We start from the raw sequence: 21,247 nt of genomic DNA, 5'->3' as shown, positions 1-21,247 counted from the left end.
TGCTAAATTGGAGTCTTTGTCAGTTTCACACGTGCACAAGCTCCACTGCAGCCATTTCATCTCATGAAAAACCCTGCACACACCATCCTTAAAGCCAGTTTCATCGCAATGGAGTTCATCCAGTGTTTCAAGAAGCTCTTGGGTCCACTCCTACATTGTCTGAGTTAGCCAATCGGGAGCAACCAAATACTGAGCTCTCTCCCTACACACCATTCAATGTAGCATCTCTAAAATTGACTCGGACTGCTAAACATAACCACCGCCATATTCCCAAATTTGCAACACATCAAATTTCAGTTATTATTTGTATCCCTATCTGGATGACCTCATTGAACTAGAAATGCTTAACAAGTACGGTGATGCCCTGTCTTTAGTGACCAGTCCACGGCTTACAGGAAACTGATCATCATGAACAAGGTGTCTTTGGAAATAGGAAAACTGAGTATATAGCGAGACTCGGTTTGTGGCCTGGGATGATGTGTGGAGACAGAAGTTTGTTATTCTCTTATTGTACTTTAAGTTCAACACAGTTTTCACTGCTTTGCTTGGTGACTGCTGTAGGTGAATGCCACAGCGCAGGAGAGCTACTTCCTTAGTATGCTCCAGCAGTTACTGGTGCTAGGGGACCAGCGCAATGCAGAGGAAAGTAAGGAGCTAAGCAGTGCCGAGGAACAGTTCCTGAACGCCAAGTGGGAGATTGCCAGCCGTATGCTGCAGCGCATTGTGCAAGCGCAGAGTGTTGCTGACCTGGACGATTCGTGTCGTTTGACCGTCGGTCAGATGAAAGATGCCATTGAAAATGTGGTAAGGCAAAAACTAGTGAGTGACTTAAAAACTCCCTAGAATTTCTTCTTCCATGACTGCACGGTATCATTGCACCGAGTTCTTTCTTCTGAGTAGCTATCGGCATCAGGTGTGATCTCGTTTAGTTTGGCATCAGTTGCTCTATCTGATACTGCCATGAAGAAAAAAGCTAGGAGCAAAACTGTGAAAGCCAGGCAACAGCAGCAAACGATACTTTCACAAAGGTAACACTCAAGCCAAGACCAACGAGGGAAAAGTTTGGAGCAGAAAAATTACGAGGTTTGAGCTGCAACCTCTCTTGGCGCTATTTCGGAGCTGCGCTGTAGATTGGCGCCGTGAATCTGCGTGATTGGTTAGTGTAATCAAGCTGCCAGCAGGCAGATGTTCATGCGGCGCTAATACGCTCTAGCCACTGGCTAGTGCGCCAATACTACCGAGCCCAGATGATCTTTGCTAGAGTCAAATGGACAAATCCGTGAGCTGAAGATACGAGAGAGCTTGAAAGCTCAGGGCCCTACGCTATGCTTTTTTTGCGTAGCAAGAGTCAACGTTCTCTTTGCATTCGAGGGTAATACGACAACGTCTACTACCTTGATGACCTAGGCAAAAAAGGCATAGAGATGTTATAAATTTTTCATTTCTCCTATTTTTCAAGACATAACCTAGGATTCGAACCCGCACTATCGCCATGCATGCATTCCCCCATACACTTCGCATCCATACTCATTCTTCCAAGTTGCTTCATGTTATGATCTTGCATTTGAAAGCCCTATTTGAATATTGTGGCCAGCTGTCTTTGATGGTACAGTATGGGACAGGTACGAGATAGCGCCAGGCATGCCGACGGCACAAACACACAAACACGGAATTAAAGCTGTGTGGACCCTGGCTAGCGCCAGACATTACTTCACTTTTGCATAGCTACGGGAATAATCTCACTCTGAATCAAAATGTAACAGTATTTTGAATTGCTTCAAAAAGTGCATGTGTGTGTGCATGTGTGCATGTGTGTGTGTGCGTGTGTGTGTGCGTGCGTGCGTGTGTGTGCGCTTGTGTGTGACTGTGCATGTGTATGTTTGAGTATGTGTGGTTGTGTGTGCTTGTTTTGCAACATTTTACCATTTAGATGAAGCATGTCAAGGAAGAAGAGAAGGCAGACTCAGCTGCTTCTAAGGGACAGCCTGCAGCAAAGAAAAGTCCGAAGACAATTGGCCGAAGGCTGCAGAAGCGTATGTCAACAAGAAGAGCCATGCGATCAATGGAAAGGAGCGCATCGGTCATGCTTTCCACGGATGAGGAGAGCGATGAAGAATTTGAGGATGCAATGGATGATATATCCACGGTCACTGTGAGCATTCCATCCACCAAGCCATCGTCATCTTCTTCAGTCATTGAAGCTGATAATGATGAGTCCAAAGTGGAACAAATAAATGGAAGTGTATTGGCCAGTGACACTGCAAGCCATGCTGTCGCCATTGAGCAGACAGTGGAAGCAAAGGCCGATGATGCCGGCGAGGAAAGTTTGGTGAAGCCATCAGAGGAGGCAGCAGAGCAGAGTGAGAGCACGGCCCAGTCCAGTCCCCCAGAGAGTGAGCCTCCGCCTACCCTCGGTGCTGCTCTACTTGAGAAGTGTGAAGAGGCAACAAACACGTCATCACCGCCACTGATCAATGTCGAGGTCGCAATGGGTACTGATCAAGAAAGTGAAGTGAAGGCTGACCATGCATCCTTGTTACCAAATGAGGTTCAGTCTCCACAGCCACCAGCTGTATCACCATCTCCTCCATGTACTGCTTATGATAAAGTCACACCACCGCCTGCGCCTCCCATGCCCGGAATGGGTGGTCCACCTCCGCCCCCACCCATGCCCGGAATGGGTGGTCCACCTCCGCCCCCACCCATGCCCGGAATGGGTGGTCCACCTCCGCCCCCACCCATGCCCGGAATGGGTGGTCCACCTCCGCCTCCACCCATGCCCGGAATGGGCGGGCCACCCCCGCCCCCACCCATGCCTGGAATGGGTGGTCCACCTCCGCCCCCACCCATGCCCGGAATGGGTGGTCCACCTCCGCCCCCACCCATGGCTGGTATTGGGGGTCCACCCGGGCCACCCCCTCCACCAGGTGCTGGTGGTCCTCCACCACCAGGCTTCTCGATGGCTGCGTTTGGTATGATGGCTAACGTTGTGACGACTCCCGCAGGCCGGAAACCAGCCACTAAGCTGAAGAAACTCAACTGGAGCAAATTGTCTGCAAACAAGGTAAGAAAATTTCCAAGAATGCCATGGGTAGTGTAGGTTTTATTTCTTTATTTTGTGTCTTGATGACCTACAATCATCTACTGCACTGTCGACCAATAGCACTTTGCAACGGTTGAAAGTGACAGCACTCTTGTTCATGCCACAGGCCTCGAGTTTTGTGGAGGGACGAGCACTGAAAAGGGAAGTACAGCTTTGTTGAGGGCTCAAATAGTCAAAGCTGCCCTTTTCTGTTTCTCACTGGATATCGTGTCATTTGTACGTATGGCTGGTTTGTAACAGACTCACCAGCCACAAGCTGAAACAATTTGGAAGAAGAAAATTGACTTAGTAGACCTGAAGGATGACCACTACAAGGCGATTGAAGTTCTTTTCTCGGCAAAGCCGCCAGCAGCTAGCGGTGGAGCACAGAAAAAGACTGAGGAAAAGAAACCGAAAACGGTAAGAGGTGCCACAAATTCACAAACAGTAATAATTATTGTGTGCATGGATGTGTGTCGGCTTTTGTTCATACTTTTTGTGCTAATGACAATGCAGTACTGGATTGAACTGTTGATTACTGCAAATAACATAGGAACCATGGAGAACATCCAAACGGTGCTGTATCCAGCACTCCTCAACTCACAACAGTCATTTCATTTGATATTGATATATGCTATGTATAGGTGTCTCTGGTGGACGGAAAGACGGCTCTGCAAGTTGGAATTTTTGCACGCCAGTTCAAAAGGTTTGCTTTCTCTCCATCCATCCATCCATCCATCCATTCATCCATCCGTCCATCCATCCGTCCATCCATCCATCCGTCCATCCATCCATCCATTATAGTTACACTATTTTGACTCTAACCCCAGAATTTGCTCAACGCCTGTAGCGGCAGAGAGTTTCACACAAAGTCCATCCTTCCATCCATTATAGTTACACTATTTTGACTCTAACCCCAGAATTTGCTCAACGCCTGTAGCGGCAGAGAGTTTCACACAAGAATAGGAACCGCTTTTGGATAAATGGCAATGCAACATAAAGCTTCACACATACTGATAGCAATCTCAAGGAGTTGTGACTTTCTGTTTCCTCCCTAAAATGAATGGACATTTTATTATGATAATGTACATCACGTGCCCCTTTATTGAATTTCAATCCCTCCGCTTGATCGTCTGTAGTCCATGTGGCTTTGTATATGCCTCACTGTTATTTTTCTTTTGTCATGTTCATATTGTATGGTGTGTAGTCCAATGCCAGAAGTCATCAGCTGGATTGAGCTGTTGAAGGTAGACAAACTGGAGGTGGATCAGCTGAAAGGATTGGAGAGAGTTTTGCCCGATGAGTCTACGGTATGTGCGTGATGCTAAGGTTGATTTCAATTCTGTACCAGAAATGCTCTAGAAAATGGCTGAGACCTGCATGCTGACAGGATAAATGAGAACAGTATGGGGGTGAGTGCATCGTTTACATTGACATAGACTCCTGGGCTTTGGCCGAATTTATTTACAAATTCATTGAAGGGTGTTGACCAACTGAGTTGCAGCAATATTCAAATCACTTGTATGGCATGCTGGCTGCATTGATGAAGAACAAAGTACTGGAAATTAGCCTAATTAGGGATTTTGTTAGGACTTGAATGGATCTGCTTTCTCGAGTCTTGCAGACATCTCGCTCAGTCGCTAAATGCAAATCACTCATGTATGTCTCCTGTCTGTGTTGCAGCTTGATTCAATCCGTACGTATCCCGGAGATCAGACCAAGCTGGGGGAAGCTGAACACCTCTTCTTAGCCATGGACAAGGTTCAAAGGTATAGGGTGGAATTCAGGTGTCGTAAATGTGCATATGGGCAATTTTCTGCCCCTTTCCAGACCTTTGCCAGCTCTTTCTGTTCGTTATATGGATATCAGTATGATATCTGGGAGCCTGAATATCGCCTATTCAATGTTACGCCATTATAAAAATAATGTTGAAACACGTTGTTTGGATCCAGCAATACCAAAGAGGACATGCAACCCACAAGCAAACACAGGCTTTTGGAAGGTATGAACTGTGATTTCCAATTGATGGCAGTGCTTTCTATGCAGGCCTGCCTTACTTATGTCACACATGTGGCATTGGTGGCCTGTGGCTGCATGTGAGCTATCAATACACTTTGCACAGCTGTGACTAGGACTATATGTGAGGCGATAGTTACGGAACTGCCATTTGGACACACATTTCATGTTGATTACATGTATTGGACTGGACTGGACTGGTGTGCGGAGTATCAATTAGTGTATTTGTCGATGCTCTGATATTCCCTGCATGCAGCATCGGCCTTCGAGTTGAGATCATGATTCTGCAACATGAGTTCAAGGAGGGAATCGACTTCTTGAAGCCAGAAATACACACTCTCCTCACCTCTATGAAAGGTAAGGTGGCTCAAGTCATGGACAGAGGAAATGTTCTGAAAATAATTTTTTGACCACAGCATTTTCATTGAATTATCAATTATTAAATGAAATGTTCAGTGAAATAATGGCGTAAGGTTGTGATAGACTGTACTTTAGGCGTCGTCACAAACTTTTTTTTCTGTCGTCCCTGAAACGAACATCATTCGTTGGGGAGGGGGGGGGGGGGGGTGCGAGCCAAAATCGCAAGTCGATCGACACTGTTCATATGACATGTACTTGCATGCGGTTTTCGTTCTCCAGCATAGCAAGTTGTGTTCGTTTCAGAGGGAGGAGAGGGGCCCGAGTACGAAATGAGCGATGTTCGTTTCAGGGACGACAAAAAAACTTTTTGCGACGAGCCCTAAATAGTTACTACAAAGACAGAGCAGTACTTGATAACTGTGTCACTCTCCACTTGAACGATATGTGTGCAGACGTAAATTCAGATAGGATTAGTTTAGCACGTCGTGACTGCTAACATGTTGTGTCCTTGCTAACGGTGTGCTTTGTTGACAGAGCTGCTGGCATCAGAGTGCTTGCAGAAGCTGTTTCATTTGCTGCTACTGCTTGGTAACTTCCTCAACCATGTAAGTTATCTGAAATACAATGTTTGCAGCTATTACAGTAAAACTCCACCTAATCCGGGCAGGTTGGGACCAAACACTGCCCGTAACTGGGAATTTCCCGCAACTCGGAACATACATGTACATGCCTACTGCATGCACGTAAACATTTTTGTGTCAATCAATAGTCTGTGGGGTCGTTTTTAGTTGAATTTTTGTAACTCTGGACTCTATATGGGTCAGTAAGGTGCCCGGTACATGGCCGTGCCCGGTACATGGCCGTGCCCGGTACATGGCCGTGCCCGGTACATGGCCGTGCCCGGTACATGGCCGTGCCCGGTACATGGCCGTGCCCGGTACATGGCCGTGCCCGGTACATGGCCGTGCCCGGTACATGGCTGTGCCCGGTACATGGCCGTGCCCGGTACATGGTGTAGTGTAATGAGTAGCATCATGACAGAACTCTATCCCTAGGCATAGCATTGTCTGTCTCCTGGTTTCTCCTTCCTACTCCCTACACTCACTCGCATTGATCTAACGTGCGTACGTGTGTAAGAACCGCACCCTGCCTGCTGTACCATAGACTCATGCATTCATGTACCGCTGTACTTGCTGGCTGCGCATCACTAACCCTTCCCCTTCTATGGCACAGTCCCCGCACTGAATGCAGTACTCGGGTGCGCGTGCGTATTCATGTCTGAGTGCACTGCCCTCGGGCTCCATCTATACATGGCATCCCGTACTGGGCACGCTGCTTCCGGTCGCTGTTGTGTGCACGCAGCGCCGTAGTCTATTCCGCTCTCTGTCTTCTCTACACAGTGATTCCTGTGTAGAGCGCTCTTCGTTTCTGCTCTCCTTGTAGTTAGTTGTGCTTTTCCGTGTCCGATAATGTTCCCCCTTCTGCAATAAAGATTCAGGCGAAACTACTCTAAGTAGCTACCGCTACATGGCGCAGTGAACAGGATCAGTGAAAGAAAAATACTAGTAACATTGATCCGCAACGAACCTGTTCCGCAACGGCAGGATGGCTCGATTCCAGCCACCGGGAACGTTTGACTTCGCCGATCCGACGCAATGGGACGACTGGTTGGAGCGATTCCGCCAGTTCCGAAAAGTCACGAAACTGCACAAAGAGGACGAAGACGTACAGGTCGCAACTCTGCTGTACACGATGGGTCCACAGGCGACCACTGTATTCAAGCAGCTGACGTTCGCCGACGCGGGTGATCGAGAGAAATATAAGGAAGTGGAGACTAAACTCTCGGCCTACTTCAAGCCCGTTTCCAACGTCGTCCACGAACGAACGATGTTCGAACGCGCCACCCAGTCGCCATCCGAGACCGTGGACGAGTTTCTGCGTCGTCTCCACCGCATCGCGGACAAATGCGAGTTCAAGGACGCTCGCGATGACCGCATCCGCGATCGCTTTATGGCCAACCTGGTGGACAGGAAGCTCACCCTCGAGCTCCAGCTGCTCGACAAGCCAGACCTGGCCAAGGCTGCTACGCACGCCAGGAACTACGAGCAGGTGCACCGACAAGTGGCGGCGCAGCGCCACCAATTGGAGATCTCTGCACCCCCGCAAGCAGCAGCAGTACGATCGAGCGCACCCAGCCAGCGCCGTCCCGACCACTCACCAGCGCTCCGCACAGGCCAGGAGCCCTGCAGATGGTGTGGGAAACCGGCTACACACTCCCGACGTGAGTGTCCTGCTCGGTCTGAGAAGTGCAGCTCCTGTGGTAAAATGGGCCACTACAGCAGGGTGTGCCTGTCCAAGGCCAGCAAGGCACCGCAACAGCAGTCAGCACACTCTGTGCAGCCGGCCAGCTGGTCGCCGCCAGACCAGAGCCAGTCACTGTTCATGGGTGGTGTCACCGATGCTAACCTGCTGGAGGGCGGACCCTGGATGCGCTCAGTGACGATCGGCCAAACACCGGTGGTGTTCAAGGTCGACACAGGTGCGGATACATCCGTGATGAACGCCAGCACCTTTGCCAGCCTACAGCCCGCCCCAGCACTTAAGCGGCCATCCACCAACCTGATGGGACCCGATGGCGCCCGGCTCAATCTGGCCGGTCAGTTTTCCGTGGCCAGCCAGGCACTCACTGGCGAAGTTTTCAACCACGAGGTTTACGTGCTCGCTGGAGATGGTGCCAATCTGCTGAGCCGACAAGCCTCCATCCGCATGGGCTTCGTCCGACAAGGCATAGGCCACATCAAGGCAGACCCGACGCGTGCTGAGCCGTTGGGGTGTATGCAAGGCCCGCCCGCCACCATCCGGCTCAAACCCGACGCCCAGCCATATCACTGCCCAGTCGCTCGACGGGTGCCTTTCCCGCTGCTCCAGAAGGTAAAGGCCGAGTTAGCACGAATGGTGGACACTGGCATCGTCGAGCCCGTAACCGAGCCCACTGAGTGGTGCGCCCCAATGGTGGCCGTCCGCAAGAAATCAGGAGACGTCCGGATCTGCGTCGACCTCAAGCGTCTGAATGCGTCCGTGCAGCGTGAGTCCTTTGTCTTGCCGACTGTGGACGAGACACTTGCCAAGCTCGCCGGAGCCACGGTCTTCTCCACGCTCGACACACGCAAGGGTTTCTGGCAAGTACCCCTCGCCGCTTCTTCCCAACATCTCGCCACATTCATCACACCCTTCGGCCGCTACATGTTCCGACGTCTTCCATTCGGGATCACATCGGCGCCCGAGATTTTCCAGCGTCGGCTGATGGCCATACTGGAGGGAATACAGGGTGTGTGTGTCTTCATGGACGACATTCTAGTGTACGGTGCTACCATTGAAGCCCATGACCTGGCTCTACAACAAGTTCGGGAGGCGCTAGCGGCTGCATCCGTGACTCTGAACCCTGACAAGAGCCATTTGCGCCAGCCGACAGTCAAATTCCTGGGCCACCGGATCAGTGCAAGCGGGGTCCAGCCCGATCCTGACCGTGTCGCGGCAATCCTGCAACTGGCTGCTCCTACTGATGTCCCCGGTTTACGCCGGCTGCTAGGCCTCTTCAATTATGTGGGGAAGTTCATTCCCGATTTGGCCAGCATCTCCGCACCTCTCCGTGCACTGCTCCGCACTGACGTCGCTTGGTTGTGGGACGCCCAGCAACAGGCGGCACTCGACCAGTTGAAGTCCCTCGTCGCTAAAGCCTGCACTCTCGCCTTCTTCGACCCAGCCAAGCCTGCCACGGTCAGTGCTGATGCCAGCAGCTATGGTCTCGGAGCTACCCTACTACAGATGCACGACGGCGAGCTGCGCCCAGTCGCCTACGCTTCCAAGTCTCTCAGCGATACCGAAAAGCGCTACGCACAGATTGAGAAGGAGCTGCTCGCTGTGACATGGGCCTGTGACCACTTCGCACAGTACCTCCAGGGTGGCTGTCCGTTTCAGGTGCAAACCGATCACAAGCCTCTGGTGCCATTGATCAACGCCAGGGACCTCGACAACACGCCACTCCGGTGCCAGCGAATGCTCATGCGGCTGCTCCGATACGACGTGACAGCTGTCTACGTGCCGGGTCCACGCCTCGTAGTTGCAGATGCTCTGTCCCGGGCTCCCGGCGACGACAGCACCGAAACCTCCACCATGGCCGACGTCATCAACGACATCGAAGCCCATGTGTCCGCCGTCTCGGCTGAGTATGCATCGCCCGACTTCTGCAGCCGTGTTCGCCTCGCCATAGCCGATGAGGCCATCCTCGCTCAGGTGCGCCAGTTCGTTGCCGCCGGCTGGCCCGACAAAGAGCACAGCATCCCGGACAACCTCCACCCATACTTCCACTCCAGGCAGGCCCTCTCCATCGCCGATGGCTGCCTGTACTTCGGCGATCGGCTAGTCATACCTGCGTCCCTGCAGTCCGAGGTCTTACGTGCAATCCACGAGGGTCATCAGGGCGTCACCAAGTGCCGTGCCCGTGCCCGGGCAGCAGTGTGGTGGCCAGGGCTTAGCAGTCAGATCGCCGACACAGTCCGCAACTGCGAAGTCTGCAGCCGGACACGCCTGGTCCCCGCAGCTCCACTGCACCCTCTGCCACTCCCAGACCGCCCATGGCAGCGCGTTGCGGCCGACCTCTTCACACTGGATGGTATCGACTACCTGATTACGGTTGACTACTTCTCCCGATTTGTAGAAGTGGATCAGCTCCGCACCACCACCTCCGCCGCCATCATTGCGGCCCTCAACATGCACTTTGCGCGGCACGGTTTCCCAGACAGCTTCGTTTCGGACAACGGGCCGCAGTTTGCTAGCTCGGAGTTCGCACTCTTCCTGACCCGTCACGATATCGAGCACCGTACCAGCTCACCTCGCTACCCGCAGAGCAATGGCATGGTAGAACGCTCAGTGCGCACCATCAAGGAGCTACTCCGCAAGTCCACCGACCTCCCGACAGCTCTACTCGCGTATCGCTCTACCCCGTTGCAATGTGGTTTCACCCCTGCTCAGTTGTTAATGGGGCGGCAACTCCGCTCCACAGTGCCAACACCCGCGGCCCAGCTGACACCAGCCTGGCCAGACCTGGATCTGGTTCGCCGTCGAGAAGCTCAGCAGCAGGACCGGCAAGCCTCGGACTTCGACCGCAGACACCGTGTCCGGTCGCCCAGTCGGCTCGCAGCGGGGGACCGGGTGTGGGTTACAGACCTGCGCCAGGAAGGAGTGGTACAGCTACAGCTCAGCGAGCGATCTTACAATGTCAAGACAGCCACCTCCACCGTACGTCGAAACGCGAGGAGCCTCCGGCCACTCCCGCCAAGCCCAGCAGAAGTGGAGACACCAGCAGCCCCCATCGCCCTGCAGCCCGAGGCCACCGGGACACGCGGCAGAGAATCTCCCGTGGCGAGCTGCGACGGCACACCAGCTGCTGCCGAGGCCGGCACAAGTGCCACCTCCACTACGCGTTCAGGTCGCAAAGCCATTGCACCTGAGCGGCTTATCTCGACCATATGAACATGGACCTTCCACTCTTTCCGTTAGGGGAGATGTAGTGTAATGAGTAGCATCATGACAGAACTCTATCCCTAGGCATAGCATTGTCTGTCTCCTGGTTTCTCCTTCCTACTCCCTACACTCACTCGCATTGATCTAACGTGCGTACGTGTGTAAGAACCGCACCCTGCCTGCTGTACCATAGACTCATGCATTCATGTACCGCTGTACTTGCTGGCTGCGCATCACTAACCCTTCCCCTTCTATGGCACAGTCCCCGCACTGAATGCAGTACTCGGGTGCGCGTGCGTATTCATGTCTGAGTGCATTGCCCTCGGGCTCCATCTATACATGGCATCCCGTACTGGGCACGCTGCTTCCGGTCGCTGTTGTGTGCACGCAGCGCCGTAGTCTATTCCGCTCTCTGTCTTCTCTACACAGTGATTCCTGTGTAGAGCGCTCTTCGTTTCTGCTCTCCTTGTAGTTAGTTGTGCTTTTCCGTGTCCGATAATGTTCCCCCTTCTGCAATAAAGATTCAGGCGAAACTACTCTAAGTAGCTACCGCTACACATGGCCGTGCCCGGTTTATGAGCATCCGGATTAGAGGGGTTTTACAGTAACTTTAGTTAGATTTCACAGATGCTCACAGAATGACAACATTTTGGAATTTGTTCTCAAAGTCCCAGCTTGCCCATCGTACAAACGGTTTTGCATACAAAATCACTCGGTTTGTAGTATGTTTTCCCCCCAAATGACCTGGTTTTCAAACCCCACGATACTGTGTTGCTTCAGCTTGTGATAGCACATGCAGATCACTTGTCGTCAAACTTTCCATAGACATAATTCCAATAATTCATCATGATACAATACTGCACTTTAGTACAAGTAGGACTAAGACGTGATATTCACCCTCCACCAGAAGCAATCAGCCGAGTGTGGACTGTTATATTCAAATTTGTAAGTGTTGGTGCTGAAATGTTAGGGCAACCCTGAATTAGGCATGTTTGTACCATGTATTTGAACTGTCCGCAACTATGTGTGTTGGATATTAGATAGTGCCAATGCCTTTGTCCCTGATATTTTTTACTGCAGGGTACATTCTCTGCTAACGCTAGTGGATTCAAGACTGAGAGTGTTTTGAAGTTTGATGACACACGTTCCAACAAGCCACGTGTCACGTTTGTCCACTTTCTTGCCGAGGTTAGTAATGTTGTGCACTGTATTGTCCTTTTCCGAAGTGGTACCTTGAGTAGGACTACAGTAAATGCTAATTTCGACTTGTAATCCACTGTTTGAACCAACACCTAGTCGTGTTGTGCGCTGTACTGTCCTTCTCCGAAGTGTCATCTTGAGTAGGACTACAGTAGAATAATAATACTTTCTACTTGTACTCAACTGTGTGAGTAAACACCTAGTCATGTTGTGCGCTGTACTGTCCTTCTCCAAAGTGTTACCTTGTGCAGGACCACAGTAAATACTACTTGTACTCCACTGTGTGGATCACCACCTAGCCATGTTGTGCACCTTTTTATCCTTCTCCCAAGTGTTGCCTTGTGTAAGACTCAGCTCTCTATATACCCCACTGTCACATTGTGTGGATCAAAAGCTTTAGTTGTCATCCACCATGAAACATATGTAGAGCAACATTAATGAGCACATTAACCATTCGAATTGTGCGTTGTCTTATCATGTCCATCGGTCACCGTCTTTGCTGATTTAATGACTGCCATATTCAGCATGCTGAGGAAAACTGCAAGGAACTGCTGCAGGTGTTCGATGAAGTTCCAAGCCTGGCCAAGGCATCCAAGTAAGTGTAAAATGGTGTCTGCTGGTTTCACTATGAGCAGTGTAACGTGCAACAGAAGCCTTCTTCATCTTTTATTGAGAGTCTAGCCCGATGTGGATAGGCGAGAAGGCAGAAATGCAAACAAGTCTGACATAATTGCATCAAGCACAGGTTGCTGAGTTCCATTTTCTAGACATATTCACCATTCCGGGGCTATTCTTGCCATCCTTAAGTGGTCAGATGTGAAGCATGTACCATATTGATACGTTGTGTCTTCTTCCCTCACCTTATCTCATTTCCAAGAAATCATGCACTCCAGCACAGCTATGGGTATGTACGCTCTACTCACTCTGTGGCTGTTGAGACTGAGAATCTTTTCTCATGACCCTATTATCGCTGCAAAACAAGATGACATTGTGTTGCCTGCATTTCCTTGTCTCATTGTTTGCTAGATTGTCATTTGACCACTTGAATGGGAAAGTTAAGCAGTTGGAAAGCAAAATCAAGAAGCTGGGCAAGACGCTGGAGAAGCAGCCTGAAGACCTGCAGGAGCTTGCCAAGCCGTTCATTGAGGTGAGTCAAGTTAATCGGCCATCGTGTCTGGCCACTGCTAGCTCGGTCCAAACATTGTGCAGTACAGTTGGACCTCGCCTATCCGGTCCTCTTTTATCCGGACCCCTCGCCATGCGGAAGAAACCCGTTGGTTACTGATTTACAGCATATGCCATGCATACGTACAGTATGTGTGTTCGATTATCCGGTTCCCTCGCCTATCTGGCTGTTTGTGCGGGGAACAGACGTGTGCGGTTATGCGAGGTCTGACTGTACCAGTGTATAGATAGGTAGTAAGCCATGCACAGCTATTATTCAAGATTAGTAATCACAATGGTTAGATATGTAGGGTTATAGTTGTCTCCTTGTCACAATGGATACAAGAAGAAGAAGAGGTTGAAAATGTATTCTTACTTCGAGTTTCACGCGCTAAGCGACCGTCAGACAATAATGGATCTATATGTAGGGTTGTAGTTGTCACCTTGTCGACTTTTCAAAAATTGGCATAACTTGTGTCCGTCTGTTGGTCTGGAGTTGGCACTGGAGTTGGGCATTCTTTCATAAAATAATTAATTGTCTATGCACGACCTTCGTGAGAAAGATACAGGATGCGAGATTTGTCCAACACACATATGCACATGATGGACACTGGATATTTGTTTAGCCGACCATTAAATGGCTATACGTGACTCAGGTATACCCTGCCGTCATGTTGTGTTCAGAGTGCATCCGTGAAGGTAATGGAGCTGAGTGAACCATTGGATGAGATCCAGGAGCTGTCCAAGCAACTCATGGCATTCTTCTGTGAGGAAGACTCTCAGTTCAAGCTTGAGAGCTTCATGGAAACCATGTACAAGTTCATCAAGCGACTGCAAGAAGCAATTAAGGTAACCATTGTCCCTTTCAAATTATATTTATATCATCAGTCACAGCAGAACAATGCAGAAGACTTAGTTAGTTTTGACCTTTCATCGAATTCTACATATATGAAAGCACTCAAGTGATCATCAAAGTTGGTGACAAAGTGAGGGTTATGCTCCAATCTAAACTGAAACTTCTTCAAATGCACTCAGTAAGTGATTTCACAGTGACGCTGATGCAGTTTTATTTATTTATTTATTTATTTCACCTTCCCGTGGCCAGAGAATATAGGCCAATATGGAGGGAGGGGGGCGGTAGCCAGCCATGGCAGTAAACAAAAACAAAGCAAAATAAATAAATATTACACATTACTGGAGGCAAAGAGAAACAAATGTGGATGAAGAACTAGCAGTTATTAGAACACGAGCTTCATATTGGCCTTGAAATCCTTTAGCGTACAAGACGATTTTACTGATAGAGGCAGGGCCAGCCAGAGAGAATAGGCAGCAAAAAACGGAGATCTGGTATAAGCTGAGGTTCGGGCTTTAGGTAAAGTGCAGGGATTGCGCGTAGGACGAGTGGGAAGAAACCATTTATATTTACGCAAGTGTGGCGGGGCTTTGTCAAGACGAATAGAATGAACAACAATACACAGTTTTCGATCCGCTTGACTAGAGATAAGGAAGGTGTTAAACATATCATACAGCTCGGCAGAAGGAAAGTATGATGGTTTGCGGAAAAGGACTTTGAGTATCCTCTTATTGTGGACTTCCAGGGTACTCATTAACGATTTACTAAGTAGGGATGACCAGGCGGTTGAGCAATAGAGATAAACCAGGCGGTTGAGCAATAGAGATTTTTTTTTGTTTTTTTTTGTTTTTCAGTGTACATGTACATAGCCAGCAATCGCATGTCATCACGTACATTGAAAATCAACATAATTTTGCGAATCGACCTTTTTTTCAGGATCACTTTTCAACGAGGACGAAGCAAAGTCGGCCGAACGAAGCCTAGAGGAAGAAAATCACCCTCTCCACTTCACCATCACGATGCTGACATAGATACGAGATGAAACAACCAAAAAATCCACAAGAAAACTGTACGACCATCATCGCGCTGACTTTGGTCTGACTTTGGTCTGAGAATTTCTATCACGATCAAAAATGTACGAGGAGCACTCAAAAATCAGCCACAGACGTACCTTTATCGCTCTCTACTCCTTTTTCAAGGCACAAAAGTCGACTCTCCACTTTCAAACCAGGAACCAGACATACCAGTGGTCCTTTTCAGCTGCTCCACGAGCGCAGGAAATGTTCACCAAGGGGCGCAGAGCAGCATCCATTCCAGAAAAAGAGCTAAAATACGAGTGAGACTGCATGACTGAGTACATGAGTACATGAATGAGTACATGCAGAAAATAGTCAATTTCAGCGTTTCTGCTCCAAACAGCAACAAGCTTCGACTAGAAACAAAGATTACACCAAAGGATCAAACAACAACCATTTTCTGCAGTTTTTTTGCAGATGGCTTCCTTGTGCTTGGCCCAGCACGCCAAAAATCACACCTCGGAGGAGTACAAAAATTACAACTCTCAGATGTCCTCGATTGCTGGCCATGCTGCACACCAACTCAATGTTCTGGGCTGTTTTGAGAAATAGCCTAGGCCACGCAGAGCGGAGGCCAGGCAGGTAGCTAACCTTGAAACGGAATCACTTTCTCGTGGAAATGTCTTTCCAGTGCTTGCCTTTTTTATTTGCGAAAATCAGCAAAAACTTGCAAGAGATATCACAAAGTCTATATTTCACTTTGAAGGCCAATGAAACTCGTATACTTTCGCCATGGTTCTACAGGGTGACAGGTAGATAGCAAAGTGTTGTTGTTGTCATCGCAGGTCTAAGGTAGAATTTTGACATTTTGTTTCTATCACTATGCAGGAAAATGCAGCAAGAAAAGAGGCCGAGGCACGTCGTCAGAAACGAGAGAAGGCAATGGCAGAGGAGAAGGCCCGTAAGGCAGCGTTGAAGAAGAAGAAGGAAGGAGAGCAGACGCAGACAGCAATTGTGGACAACATGCTCAGTGCCATGAAACGTAAGTCTAAGCTCTCCCCAAGTGAACTGGTGGTCTTGAGCATATCTCTCAAGGAGCCACGACAGATTGACAGAGTTTCGGCCACTTTGTGATGGTCACGTTTCTGGTGGGCCTTGCCTATACGTTCCCTGAGAGCATGGTTTAGAGAACTTGGGTTGTGCAACCTTACTTCACGCGGTGTACTTTGTGACTTTGATATTAGACGGTTGTATTATTCTGCCCCAGTGGGGCGGAAGAAAGGTCACCGAAACCTGTCAGAAAGTAAAACGTTTGAGGAAATGGAAGACTTGGTTCAAATAGCTGTGTTTGGCCTTTAATCCTACCCTTCTTTGATCCGGAATATGCATAAAGTCAGGGTCATAATGTACAATTATCGGACAAAAGAAGTGAACATTAGCTATGTTGAGAAAGCAAAGCAAAGTCAAGCAGCTCATACTACTGATACAAGTCCTGCCATTTTTTCCATACTTTCTGTCTGCTGGTGGTTGCAATGGTTGCAGGAGGCGGCTCTGTCAGGCGCAGCTCATCTTCGGCCTCTCAAAACGAAAGTGATGTAGCATTGCAGAAGCTGCGCCACAAAGCTGGCCGTGGCGGACTGCCATCAATTGCAGCGACTGATGAAGACACTGGAGCTAGCATGTCACCACCGGTATCATCCGCTGCATCTTCTGATCTTCTCGGCCTGCCGACAAGTCATACTCATCGACGAAGAAAGTAAGTAGTTGATTGCTGTATGTTGTTTTCCTCTATCCTCAACTTTGATCTAATGGTTGAAGTCGCCAACTCCCGGCATGCTTGGAACGTTGCAGATCCAATGCCAAGGGGTGAGACTGGTGAAATCAATGGACGTACTTGGATCGTAAGCACGGATATTTTCGAGGAGCTGAACTAGCGCCCCGTGCGAGGGAGAGAGAGAGAGTGTGTGTGTTCCCATGGCAGGGGCGTAGGAGGGGTTTTGGAAGTGGTACGACCGAAGGTCGGTGCGGCCGAAGGCCGTGTTGGAGGGGTCTGGGGGACCTCCCCTGGGGAAATTTTGTAAAAAAGGCACAAAATCCTGCGTTCTGGGAACTTCTGGCGCAGTGTGTGCAGTCGAGTCGAGTACACGTAGGTCTACTCAGTACGACTGCAGATGCATAACAGATCTACGAATACGAGTCTAGAAAAAGGTCAAAGTCTGATGCGCATATGCATATCGATGGATCCTGATTTTTTTTATTACGGTTTTGCACGTTCCAGACGGACCACACTTTTCTAAAAGTGGTGCGGCCATGGTCGTACCAGTTGTAGTGGGTGCTACGCCCCTGCATGGGATGTGCCTGCACTACTTATGCCCAAATACTACTATACCTGCACACAACTAACAAACTAACAAACACACCGGCGGCCAGTGATCCATTGTGGATCTCTGTACAGGGCTTGCCAGCATACAGCACGTGCTGGAGAAGATTGAGATGGTGACACATACAATGTAAAAAACAACACATGTCCTATGACCAGTGCCGTGGGGTTGAGAATTTTCCGTGTGCACATTATTCCCATTCCTTGAGGGTGGCCTAAACATTTGAAAAGTATAGTCATTTAGAGCTACCGTACTTGCGCGATTAGCACCCTCTCTTGAATAGTGTCCCACCCCCTCTGGCTTGTAACCGAGCACATGTGCAAGTTTGGAGATCTTTTTGCCAAGTTTGGTTATGTTCTTGCCCATGTCATTGAACTGGTGGTTTCAGGATCAATATCGCAGTTCTTGTTGCCCTCTCTTTTGAGTCGTGATAGTTAACAGTAAACTTTAGGCTCAGTTTTTCTTTGCCTTCTTTGCTTTAGGCCACACTTTTTATATATCTATGTTTCTCGTCTCCCGAAAATCTAAAATTGTATGCAAGAGGTGGAAAAAAATAAATGATCGAAAAATAACTAGACCTTTGGTCATACTAAAATCGACCAATACACCGTGTAAAATAGCATCCAAAGTTAGCAACCAGTACGTGGTAGGAGCTTCTGTGCACGTGCAGCTACTTCCTCCGCCCAAGCAAAATTTTCGCTCATCTTTACACCTTTTACTGATACCTTCCAGGTTCTCAGAACGGCTTATAACGACTCAGAATGAGTTGAGGAGTCGTTGAATATCAAGAGAAACTCTCCAAGTCGAAAAATGTAGAAGTCATCCTTTGTCATCAGCCGATGCAGCACGTGTTGTCGGGTAGTACTTCGCACTTTCCAGAAGCACAAATATTTCGTATCGACACTTTTCCCAGCGCTTCACCTCCTTCATGGGTACGATTGGTCGTGTTTCTTACCAGCCGAAGCTGACGAGCTCAGCGTTGCTTTGCAGGATCGTTCACGTTGACATCAGGCGGATGAGCTGGGTGAGTGACAACCCTGTCATCGAGGCCTTTCTTTTCTCCCTGTTTTGCCCAGTGCCGATGCTGGTTCATTTTGCAGTACCGTATGTGGGCGAGCGTCGCTGAGTGGCTTTCTCAGCTTCAAGCTCACGTGCATTTTTACCGTACACACATCTTGTGCCGGATGCAATCCAACACGCTGGCTTTTCGCAACATGACACCTCTCTGCTCTGTACTCCAGTGGTACTCTAGCAGCTCCCACCTTGACCATGTACCAGTGACTGACTTCGTGTTCTTTTTACAAGTTCACTCGCGTAAGACGCGCTCTACTCTAGGTGTTTCTTTACTCTTTACCGACTTCGCCGACTTGTTTGGAACTGGTACGCCTGAACCAGCAGATTTGTGTGATGATGAAGTGCACATGATGAAAAAATTGCTGTCAGACACCTGTCATTGGGCTGAAGGAGATAAGCGAAAATTTCGCCTGGGCGGAGGAAGTAGATTGTGCGAACAAAAACTGCATGCAGTGTACTGTACTGTGTAGCATGCACGGCATGCGTCTGCCGAAACTTGAAAAAGATCGCGCACTTGTAGTCTGTACACAGTAAGTAAGTCAATCTCGCTTACAACGGTAGCGACCTCGCATCATGTGTCGTGCAGGCCAGGCTAGGATGGGTGCACATGGGCATCTCACGGCTATGGTCCCCAAAGTGCAGCACAGTTTTTTTCTTCTTCCAGACTCCTGAATCGTGTGGGTGTTGTTGTTGTTGTTGTTGTTGTAGAAGTTTATTTAACGTCACACCACAAACAGGCGATTTCGCCTCCTTTGATACATGTGGACGAGGGTGACGAGAAACATAGAAATAAAAGTGTGGCCTTATGCGGCAAAAAAAGTGGCAGCATTGAAAAAGACAGTGCCCTCTGTTGAAAAGTCTTGAATAGTGCCCCATCTGTGATGGACATTGAATAGTGCCCCATCCGTGATCTGTGATGGACATTGAATAGTCCATGATGGACATTGAATAGTCCATGATGGACATTGAAAACATACATGTAGAACCCCAAGGGCACTAGTCGTGCGAGTACAGCATATGGGACCTACAGGCATAAACTTATTCCAGAATGTTAAATGTCTATTGAAGCTGTTTCGACCAGCCCTGTTCATGACATTTATGGCAATGGTTTCTGCATGAGGGAGGAGAAACAAGCCTGGAGAAGAATATCTAAAATTCTGGGCATCCCAAACCCCGACCACCATCCCCTCCTGGAATGATTACTTTTATAGCCTATCTGGCACTGCACTTCACACCTGAAATAACTGGCCAACCGCCCTCGGCCAATCAGAGAGCAGCAGCAAGTGTTTGCTTCTTGGCCTGCTGATGGCTGAACTCTTGTTGTTTCTGCATGAGGAAGGAGAAACAGGCCTGGAGAAGAAAATCCAAGTCGATCATTATGTCGTCTGAATTTATGCTTGTATTTTCAGATCCTCTTCTGCTGAAGGGCTGATCAGTGATTTGGCCAAGTTCCAAGAGAAAGCCGAACAAGAGGCACAGTCCGAGTCAAGCCTAGCATAGTGTGATCTCTCGCTGAGCACTTGGATATGCAGCAACACTGCAATCGACCCGAGCAGTCTGGATATTTCGAAGTTCCCACAATAGATAGAAATTGTAAATTCTGCATTCTGGCAATTTTGATAAGGCTGATTGTATAGCTTGCATGCTCATGGTACGTATTCACATCTCCGAAATGTGCTGTATGCATGGTTATTTTGAGCGCATTTTTGAAAATTAATTCTCTATTTTTGAGCAAAGAATAGGGGGAGGTTATAAACTTGTTGCTTTTTGAATAATTATAATTAATTTTTTAGAATGTTGATCAACTGAGTGAACAGAACAAACGAATAATAACAATTACCTTCTCGTTCTTGCAGACAGGAGTAAGTAAAATTATCAATATGCTTTTACAGCAATATTTCGAAAGTTTTCCACAGCGTACTTTCAAAACTAATGGGTGACAGTGGGAAAGTAAATTCAAGCCTTTTCTTCTTGGCTTGCTGATGGCTGAACTTGTTTCTGGGAGAAAGAAGCCGGTGAATTCTACCAGAGAAAAATCTAAAATTCTCGCCCATGCAGTGTACTAGCAGTGCATGCTAACAATTTACATTGCAGTGCTCAATGCCACGTGTGCTCAACATATAACAGTGCTGCCAACTAACTGGGTATGCTTTGCGTACTGTGACTTCCGATTTTCCGTATTTTGCAGTATTTTTCTATCCTGCCGTGTGCAATGCATTGCTTGTCTTGTGCTTTTTTTGACACTCACATGCTGGTCGGTGGCTGAATTTGCTAGTGCAAAACATGTGACTTGTACCAAGACTAGGCTTTCCTCAAATCGGCCAGTTTTTTCGCCTATTCGGCTTTCGGCTCAAAAATACAACAGATTCGGCTGCAAAATCAGGTGATTGTTCGAAAATCGGCTACAAAACTGGAATATATTGGAAAATCGGCTAAAAGAATTATTGGCATATTGGCTTCAAAATTGGTGAGATATTGGAAGATTTGGTAGAATTTGGTAGAATTTCGGCTATGCTCAAAGGAACCCTCCAAAATCGGCGAAAAGCTTAGCATGCTAGCATGCTTGCAGCAATATCAT

The 21,247-nt window shown here is 48.6% G+C and overlaps 2 protein-coding genes across 3 annotated transcripts in view; one reads left to right on the top strand and one right to left on the bottom strand.

The window, feature by feature from the left end:
* LOC135808512 (inverted formin-2-like) overlaps positions 1-20,986 on the top strand; it is a 34,915-nt gene extending 13,929 nt beyond the window's left edge. For both annotated transcript variants that reach the window (XM_065321708.1, XM_065321707.1), the window contains exons 8-22: positions 562-804; positions 1,931-3,064; positions 3,344-3,502; positions 3,727-3,788; positions 4,290-4,392; positions 4,766-4,851; positions 5,355-5,455; positions 5,993-6,063; positions 12,062-12,169; positions 12,706-12,776; positions 13,208-13,328; positions 14,030-14,194; positions 16,103-16,256; positions 16,757-16,970; positions 20,079-20,986. In XM_065321708.1, coding sequence (XP_065177780.1) covers positions 562-804; positions 1,931-3,064; positions 3,344-3,502; positions 3,727-3,788; positions 4,290-4,392; positions 4,766-4,851; positions 5,355-5,455; positions 5,993-6,063; positions 12,062-12,169; positions 12,706-12,776; positions 13,208-13,328; positions 14,030-14,194; positions 16,103-16,256; positions 16,757-16,970; positions 20,079-20,169 — 2,883 coding nt within the window. In that variant the 3' untranslated portion in view covers positions 20,170-20,986. The remainder of the gene's footprint in view (positions 1-561; positions 805-1,930; positions 3,065-3,343; positions 3,503-3,726; positions 3,789-4,289; positions 4,393-4,765; positions 4,852-5,354; positions 5,456-5,992; positions 6,064-12,061; positions 12,170-12,705; positions 12,777-13,207; positions 13,329-14,029; positions 14,195-16,102; positions 16,257-16,756; positions 16,971-20,078) is intronic.
* Positions 20,471-21,247, bottom strand: part of LOC135810367 (inverted formin-2-like) — a 20,414-nt gene continuing 19,637 nt past the window's right edge. The window contains exon 19 of the mRNA XM_065323859.1: positions 20,471-20,474. Within this exon, the coding sequence (XP_065179931.1) occupies positions 20,471-20,474 (4 nt within the window). The remainder of the gene's footprint in view (positions 20,475-21,247) is intronic.

Source organism: Sycon ciliatum, chromosome 2 (assembly GCF_964019385.1).
Source record: "Sycon ciliatum chromosome 2, ocSycCili1.1, whole genome shotgun sequence".
Classification (NCBI taxonomy): Eukaryota; Metazoa; Porifera; class Calcarea; order Leucosolenida; family Sycettidae; genus Sycon; species Sycon ciliatum.
The sequence above is the reverse complement of the archived record's forward strand: the minus strand, read 5'-3'. Positions and strand labels throughout refer to the sequence as shown.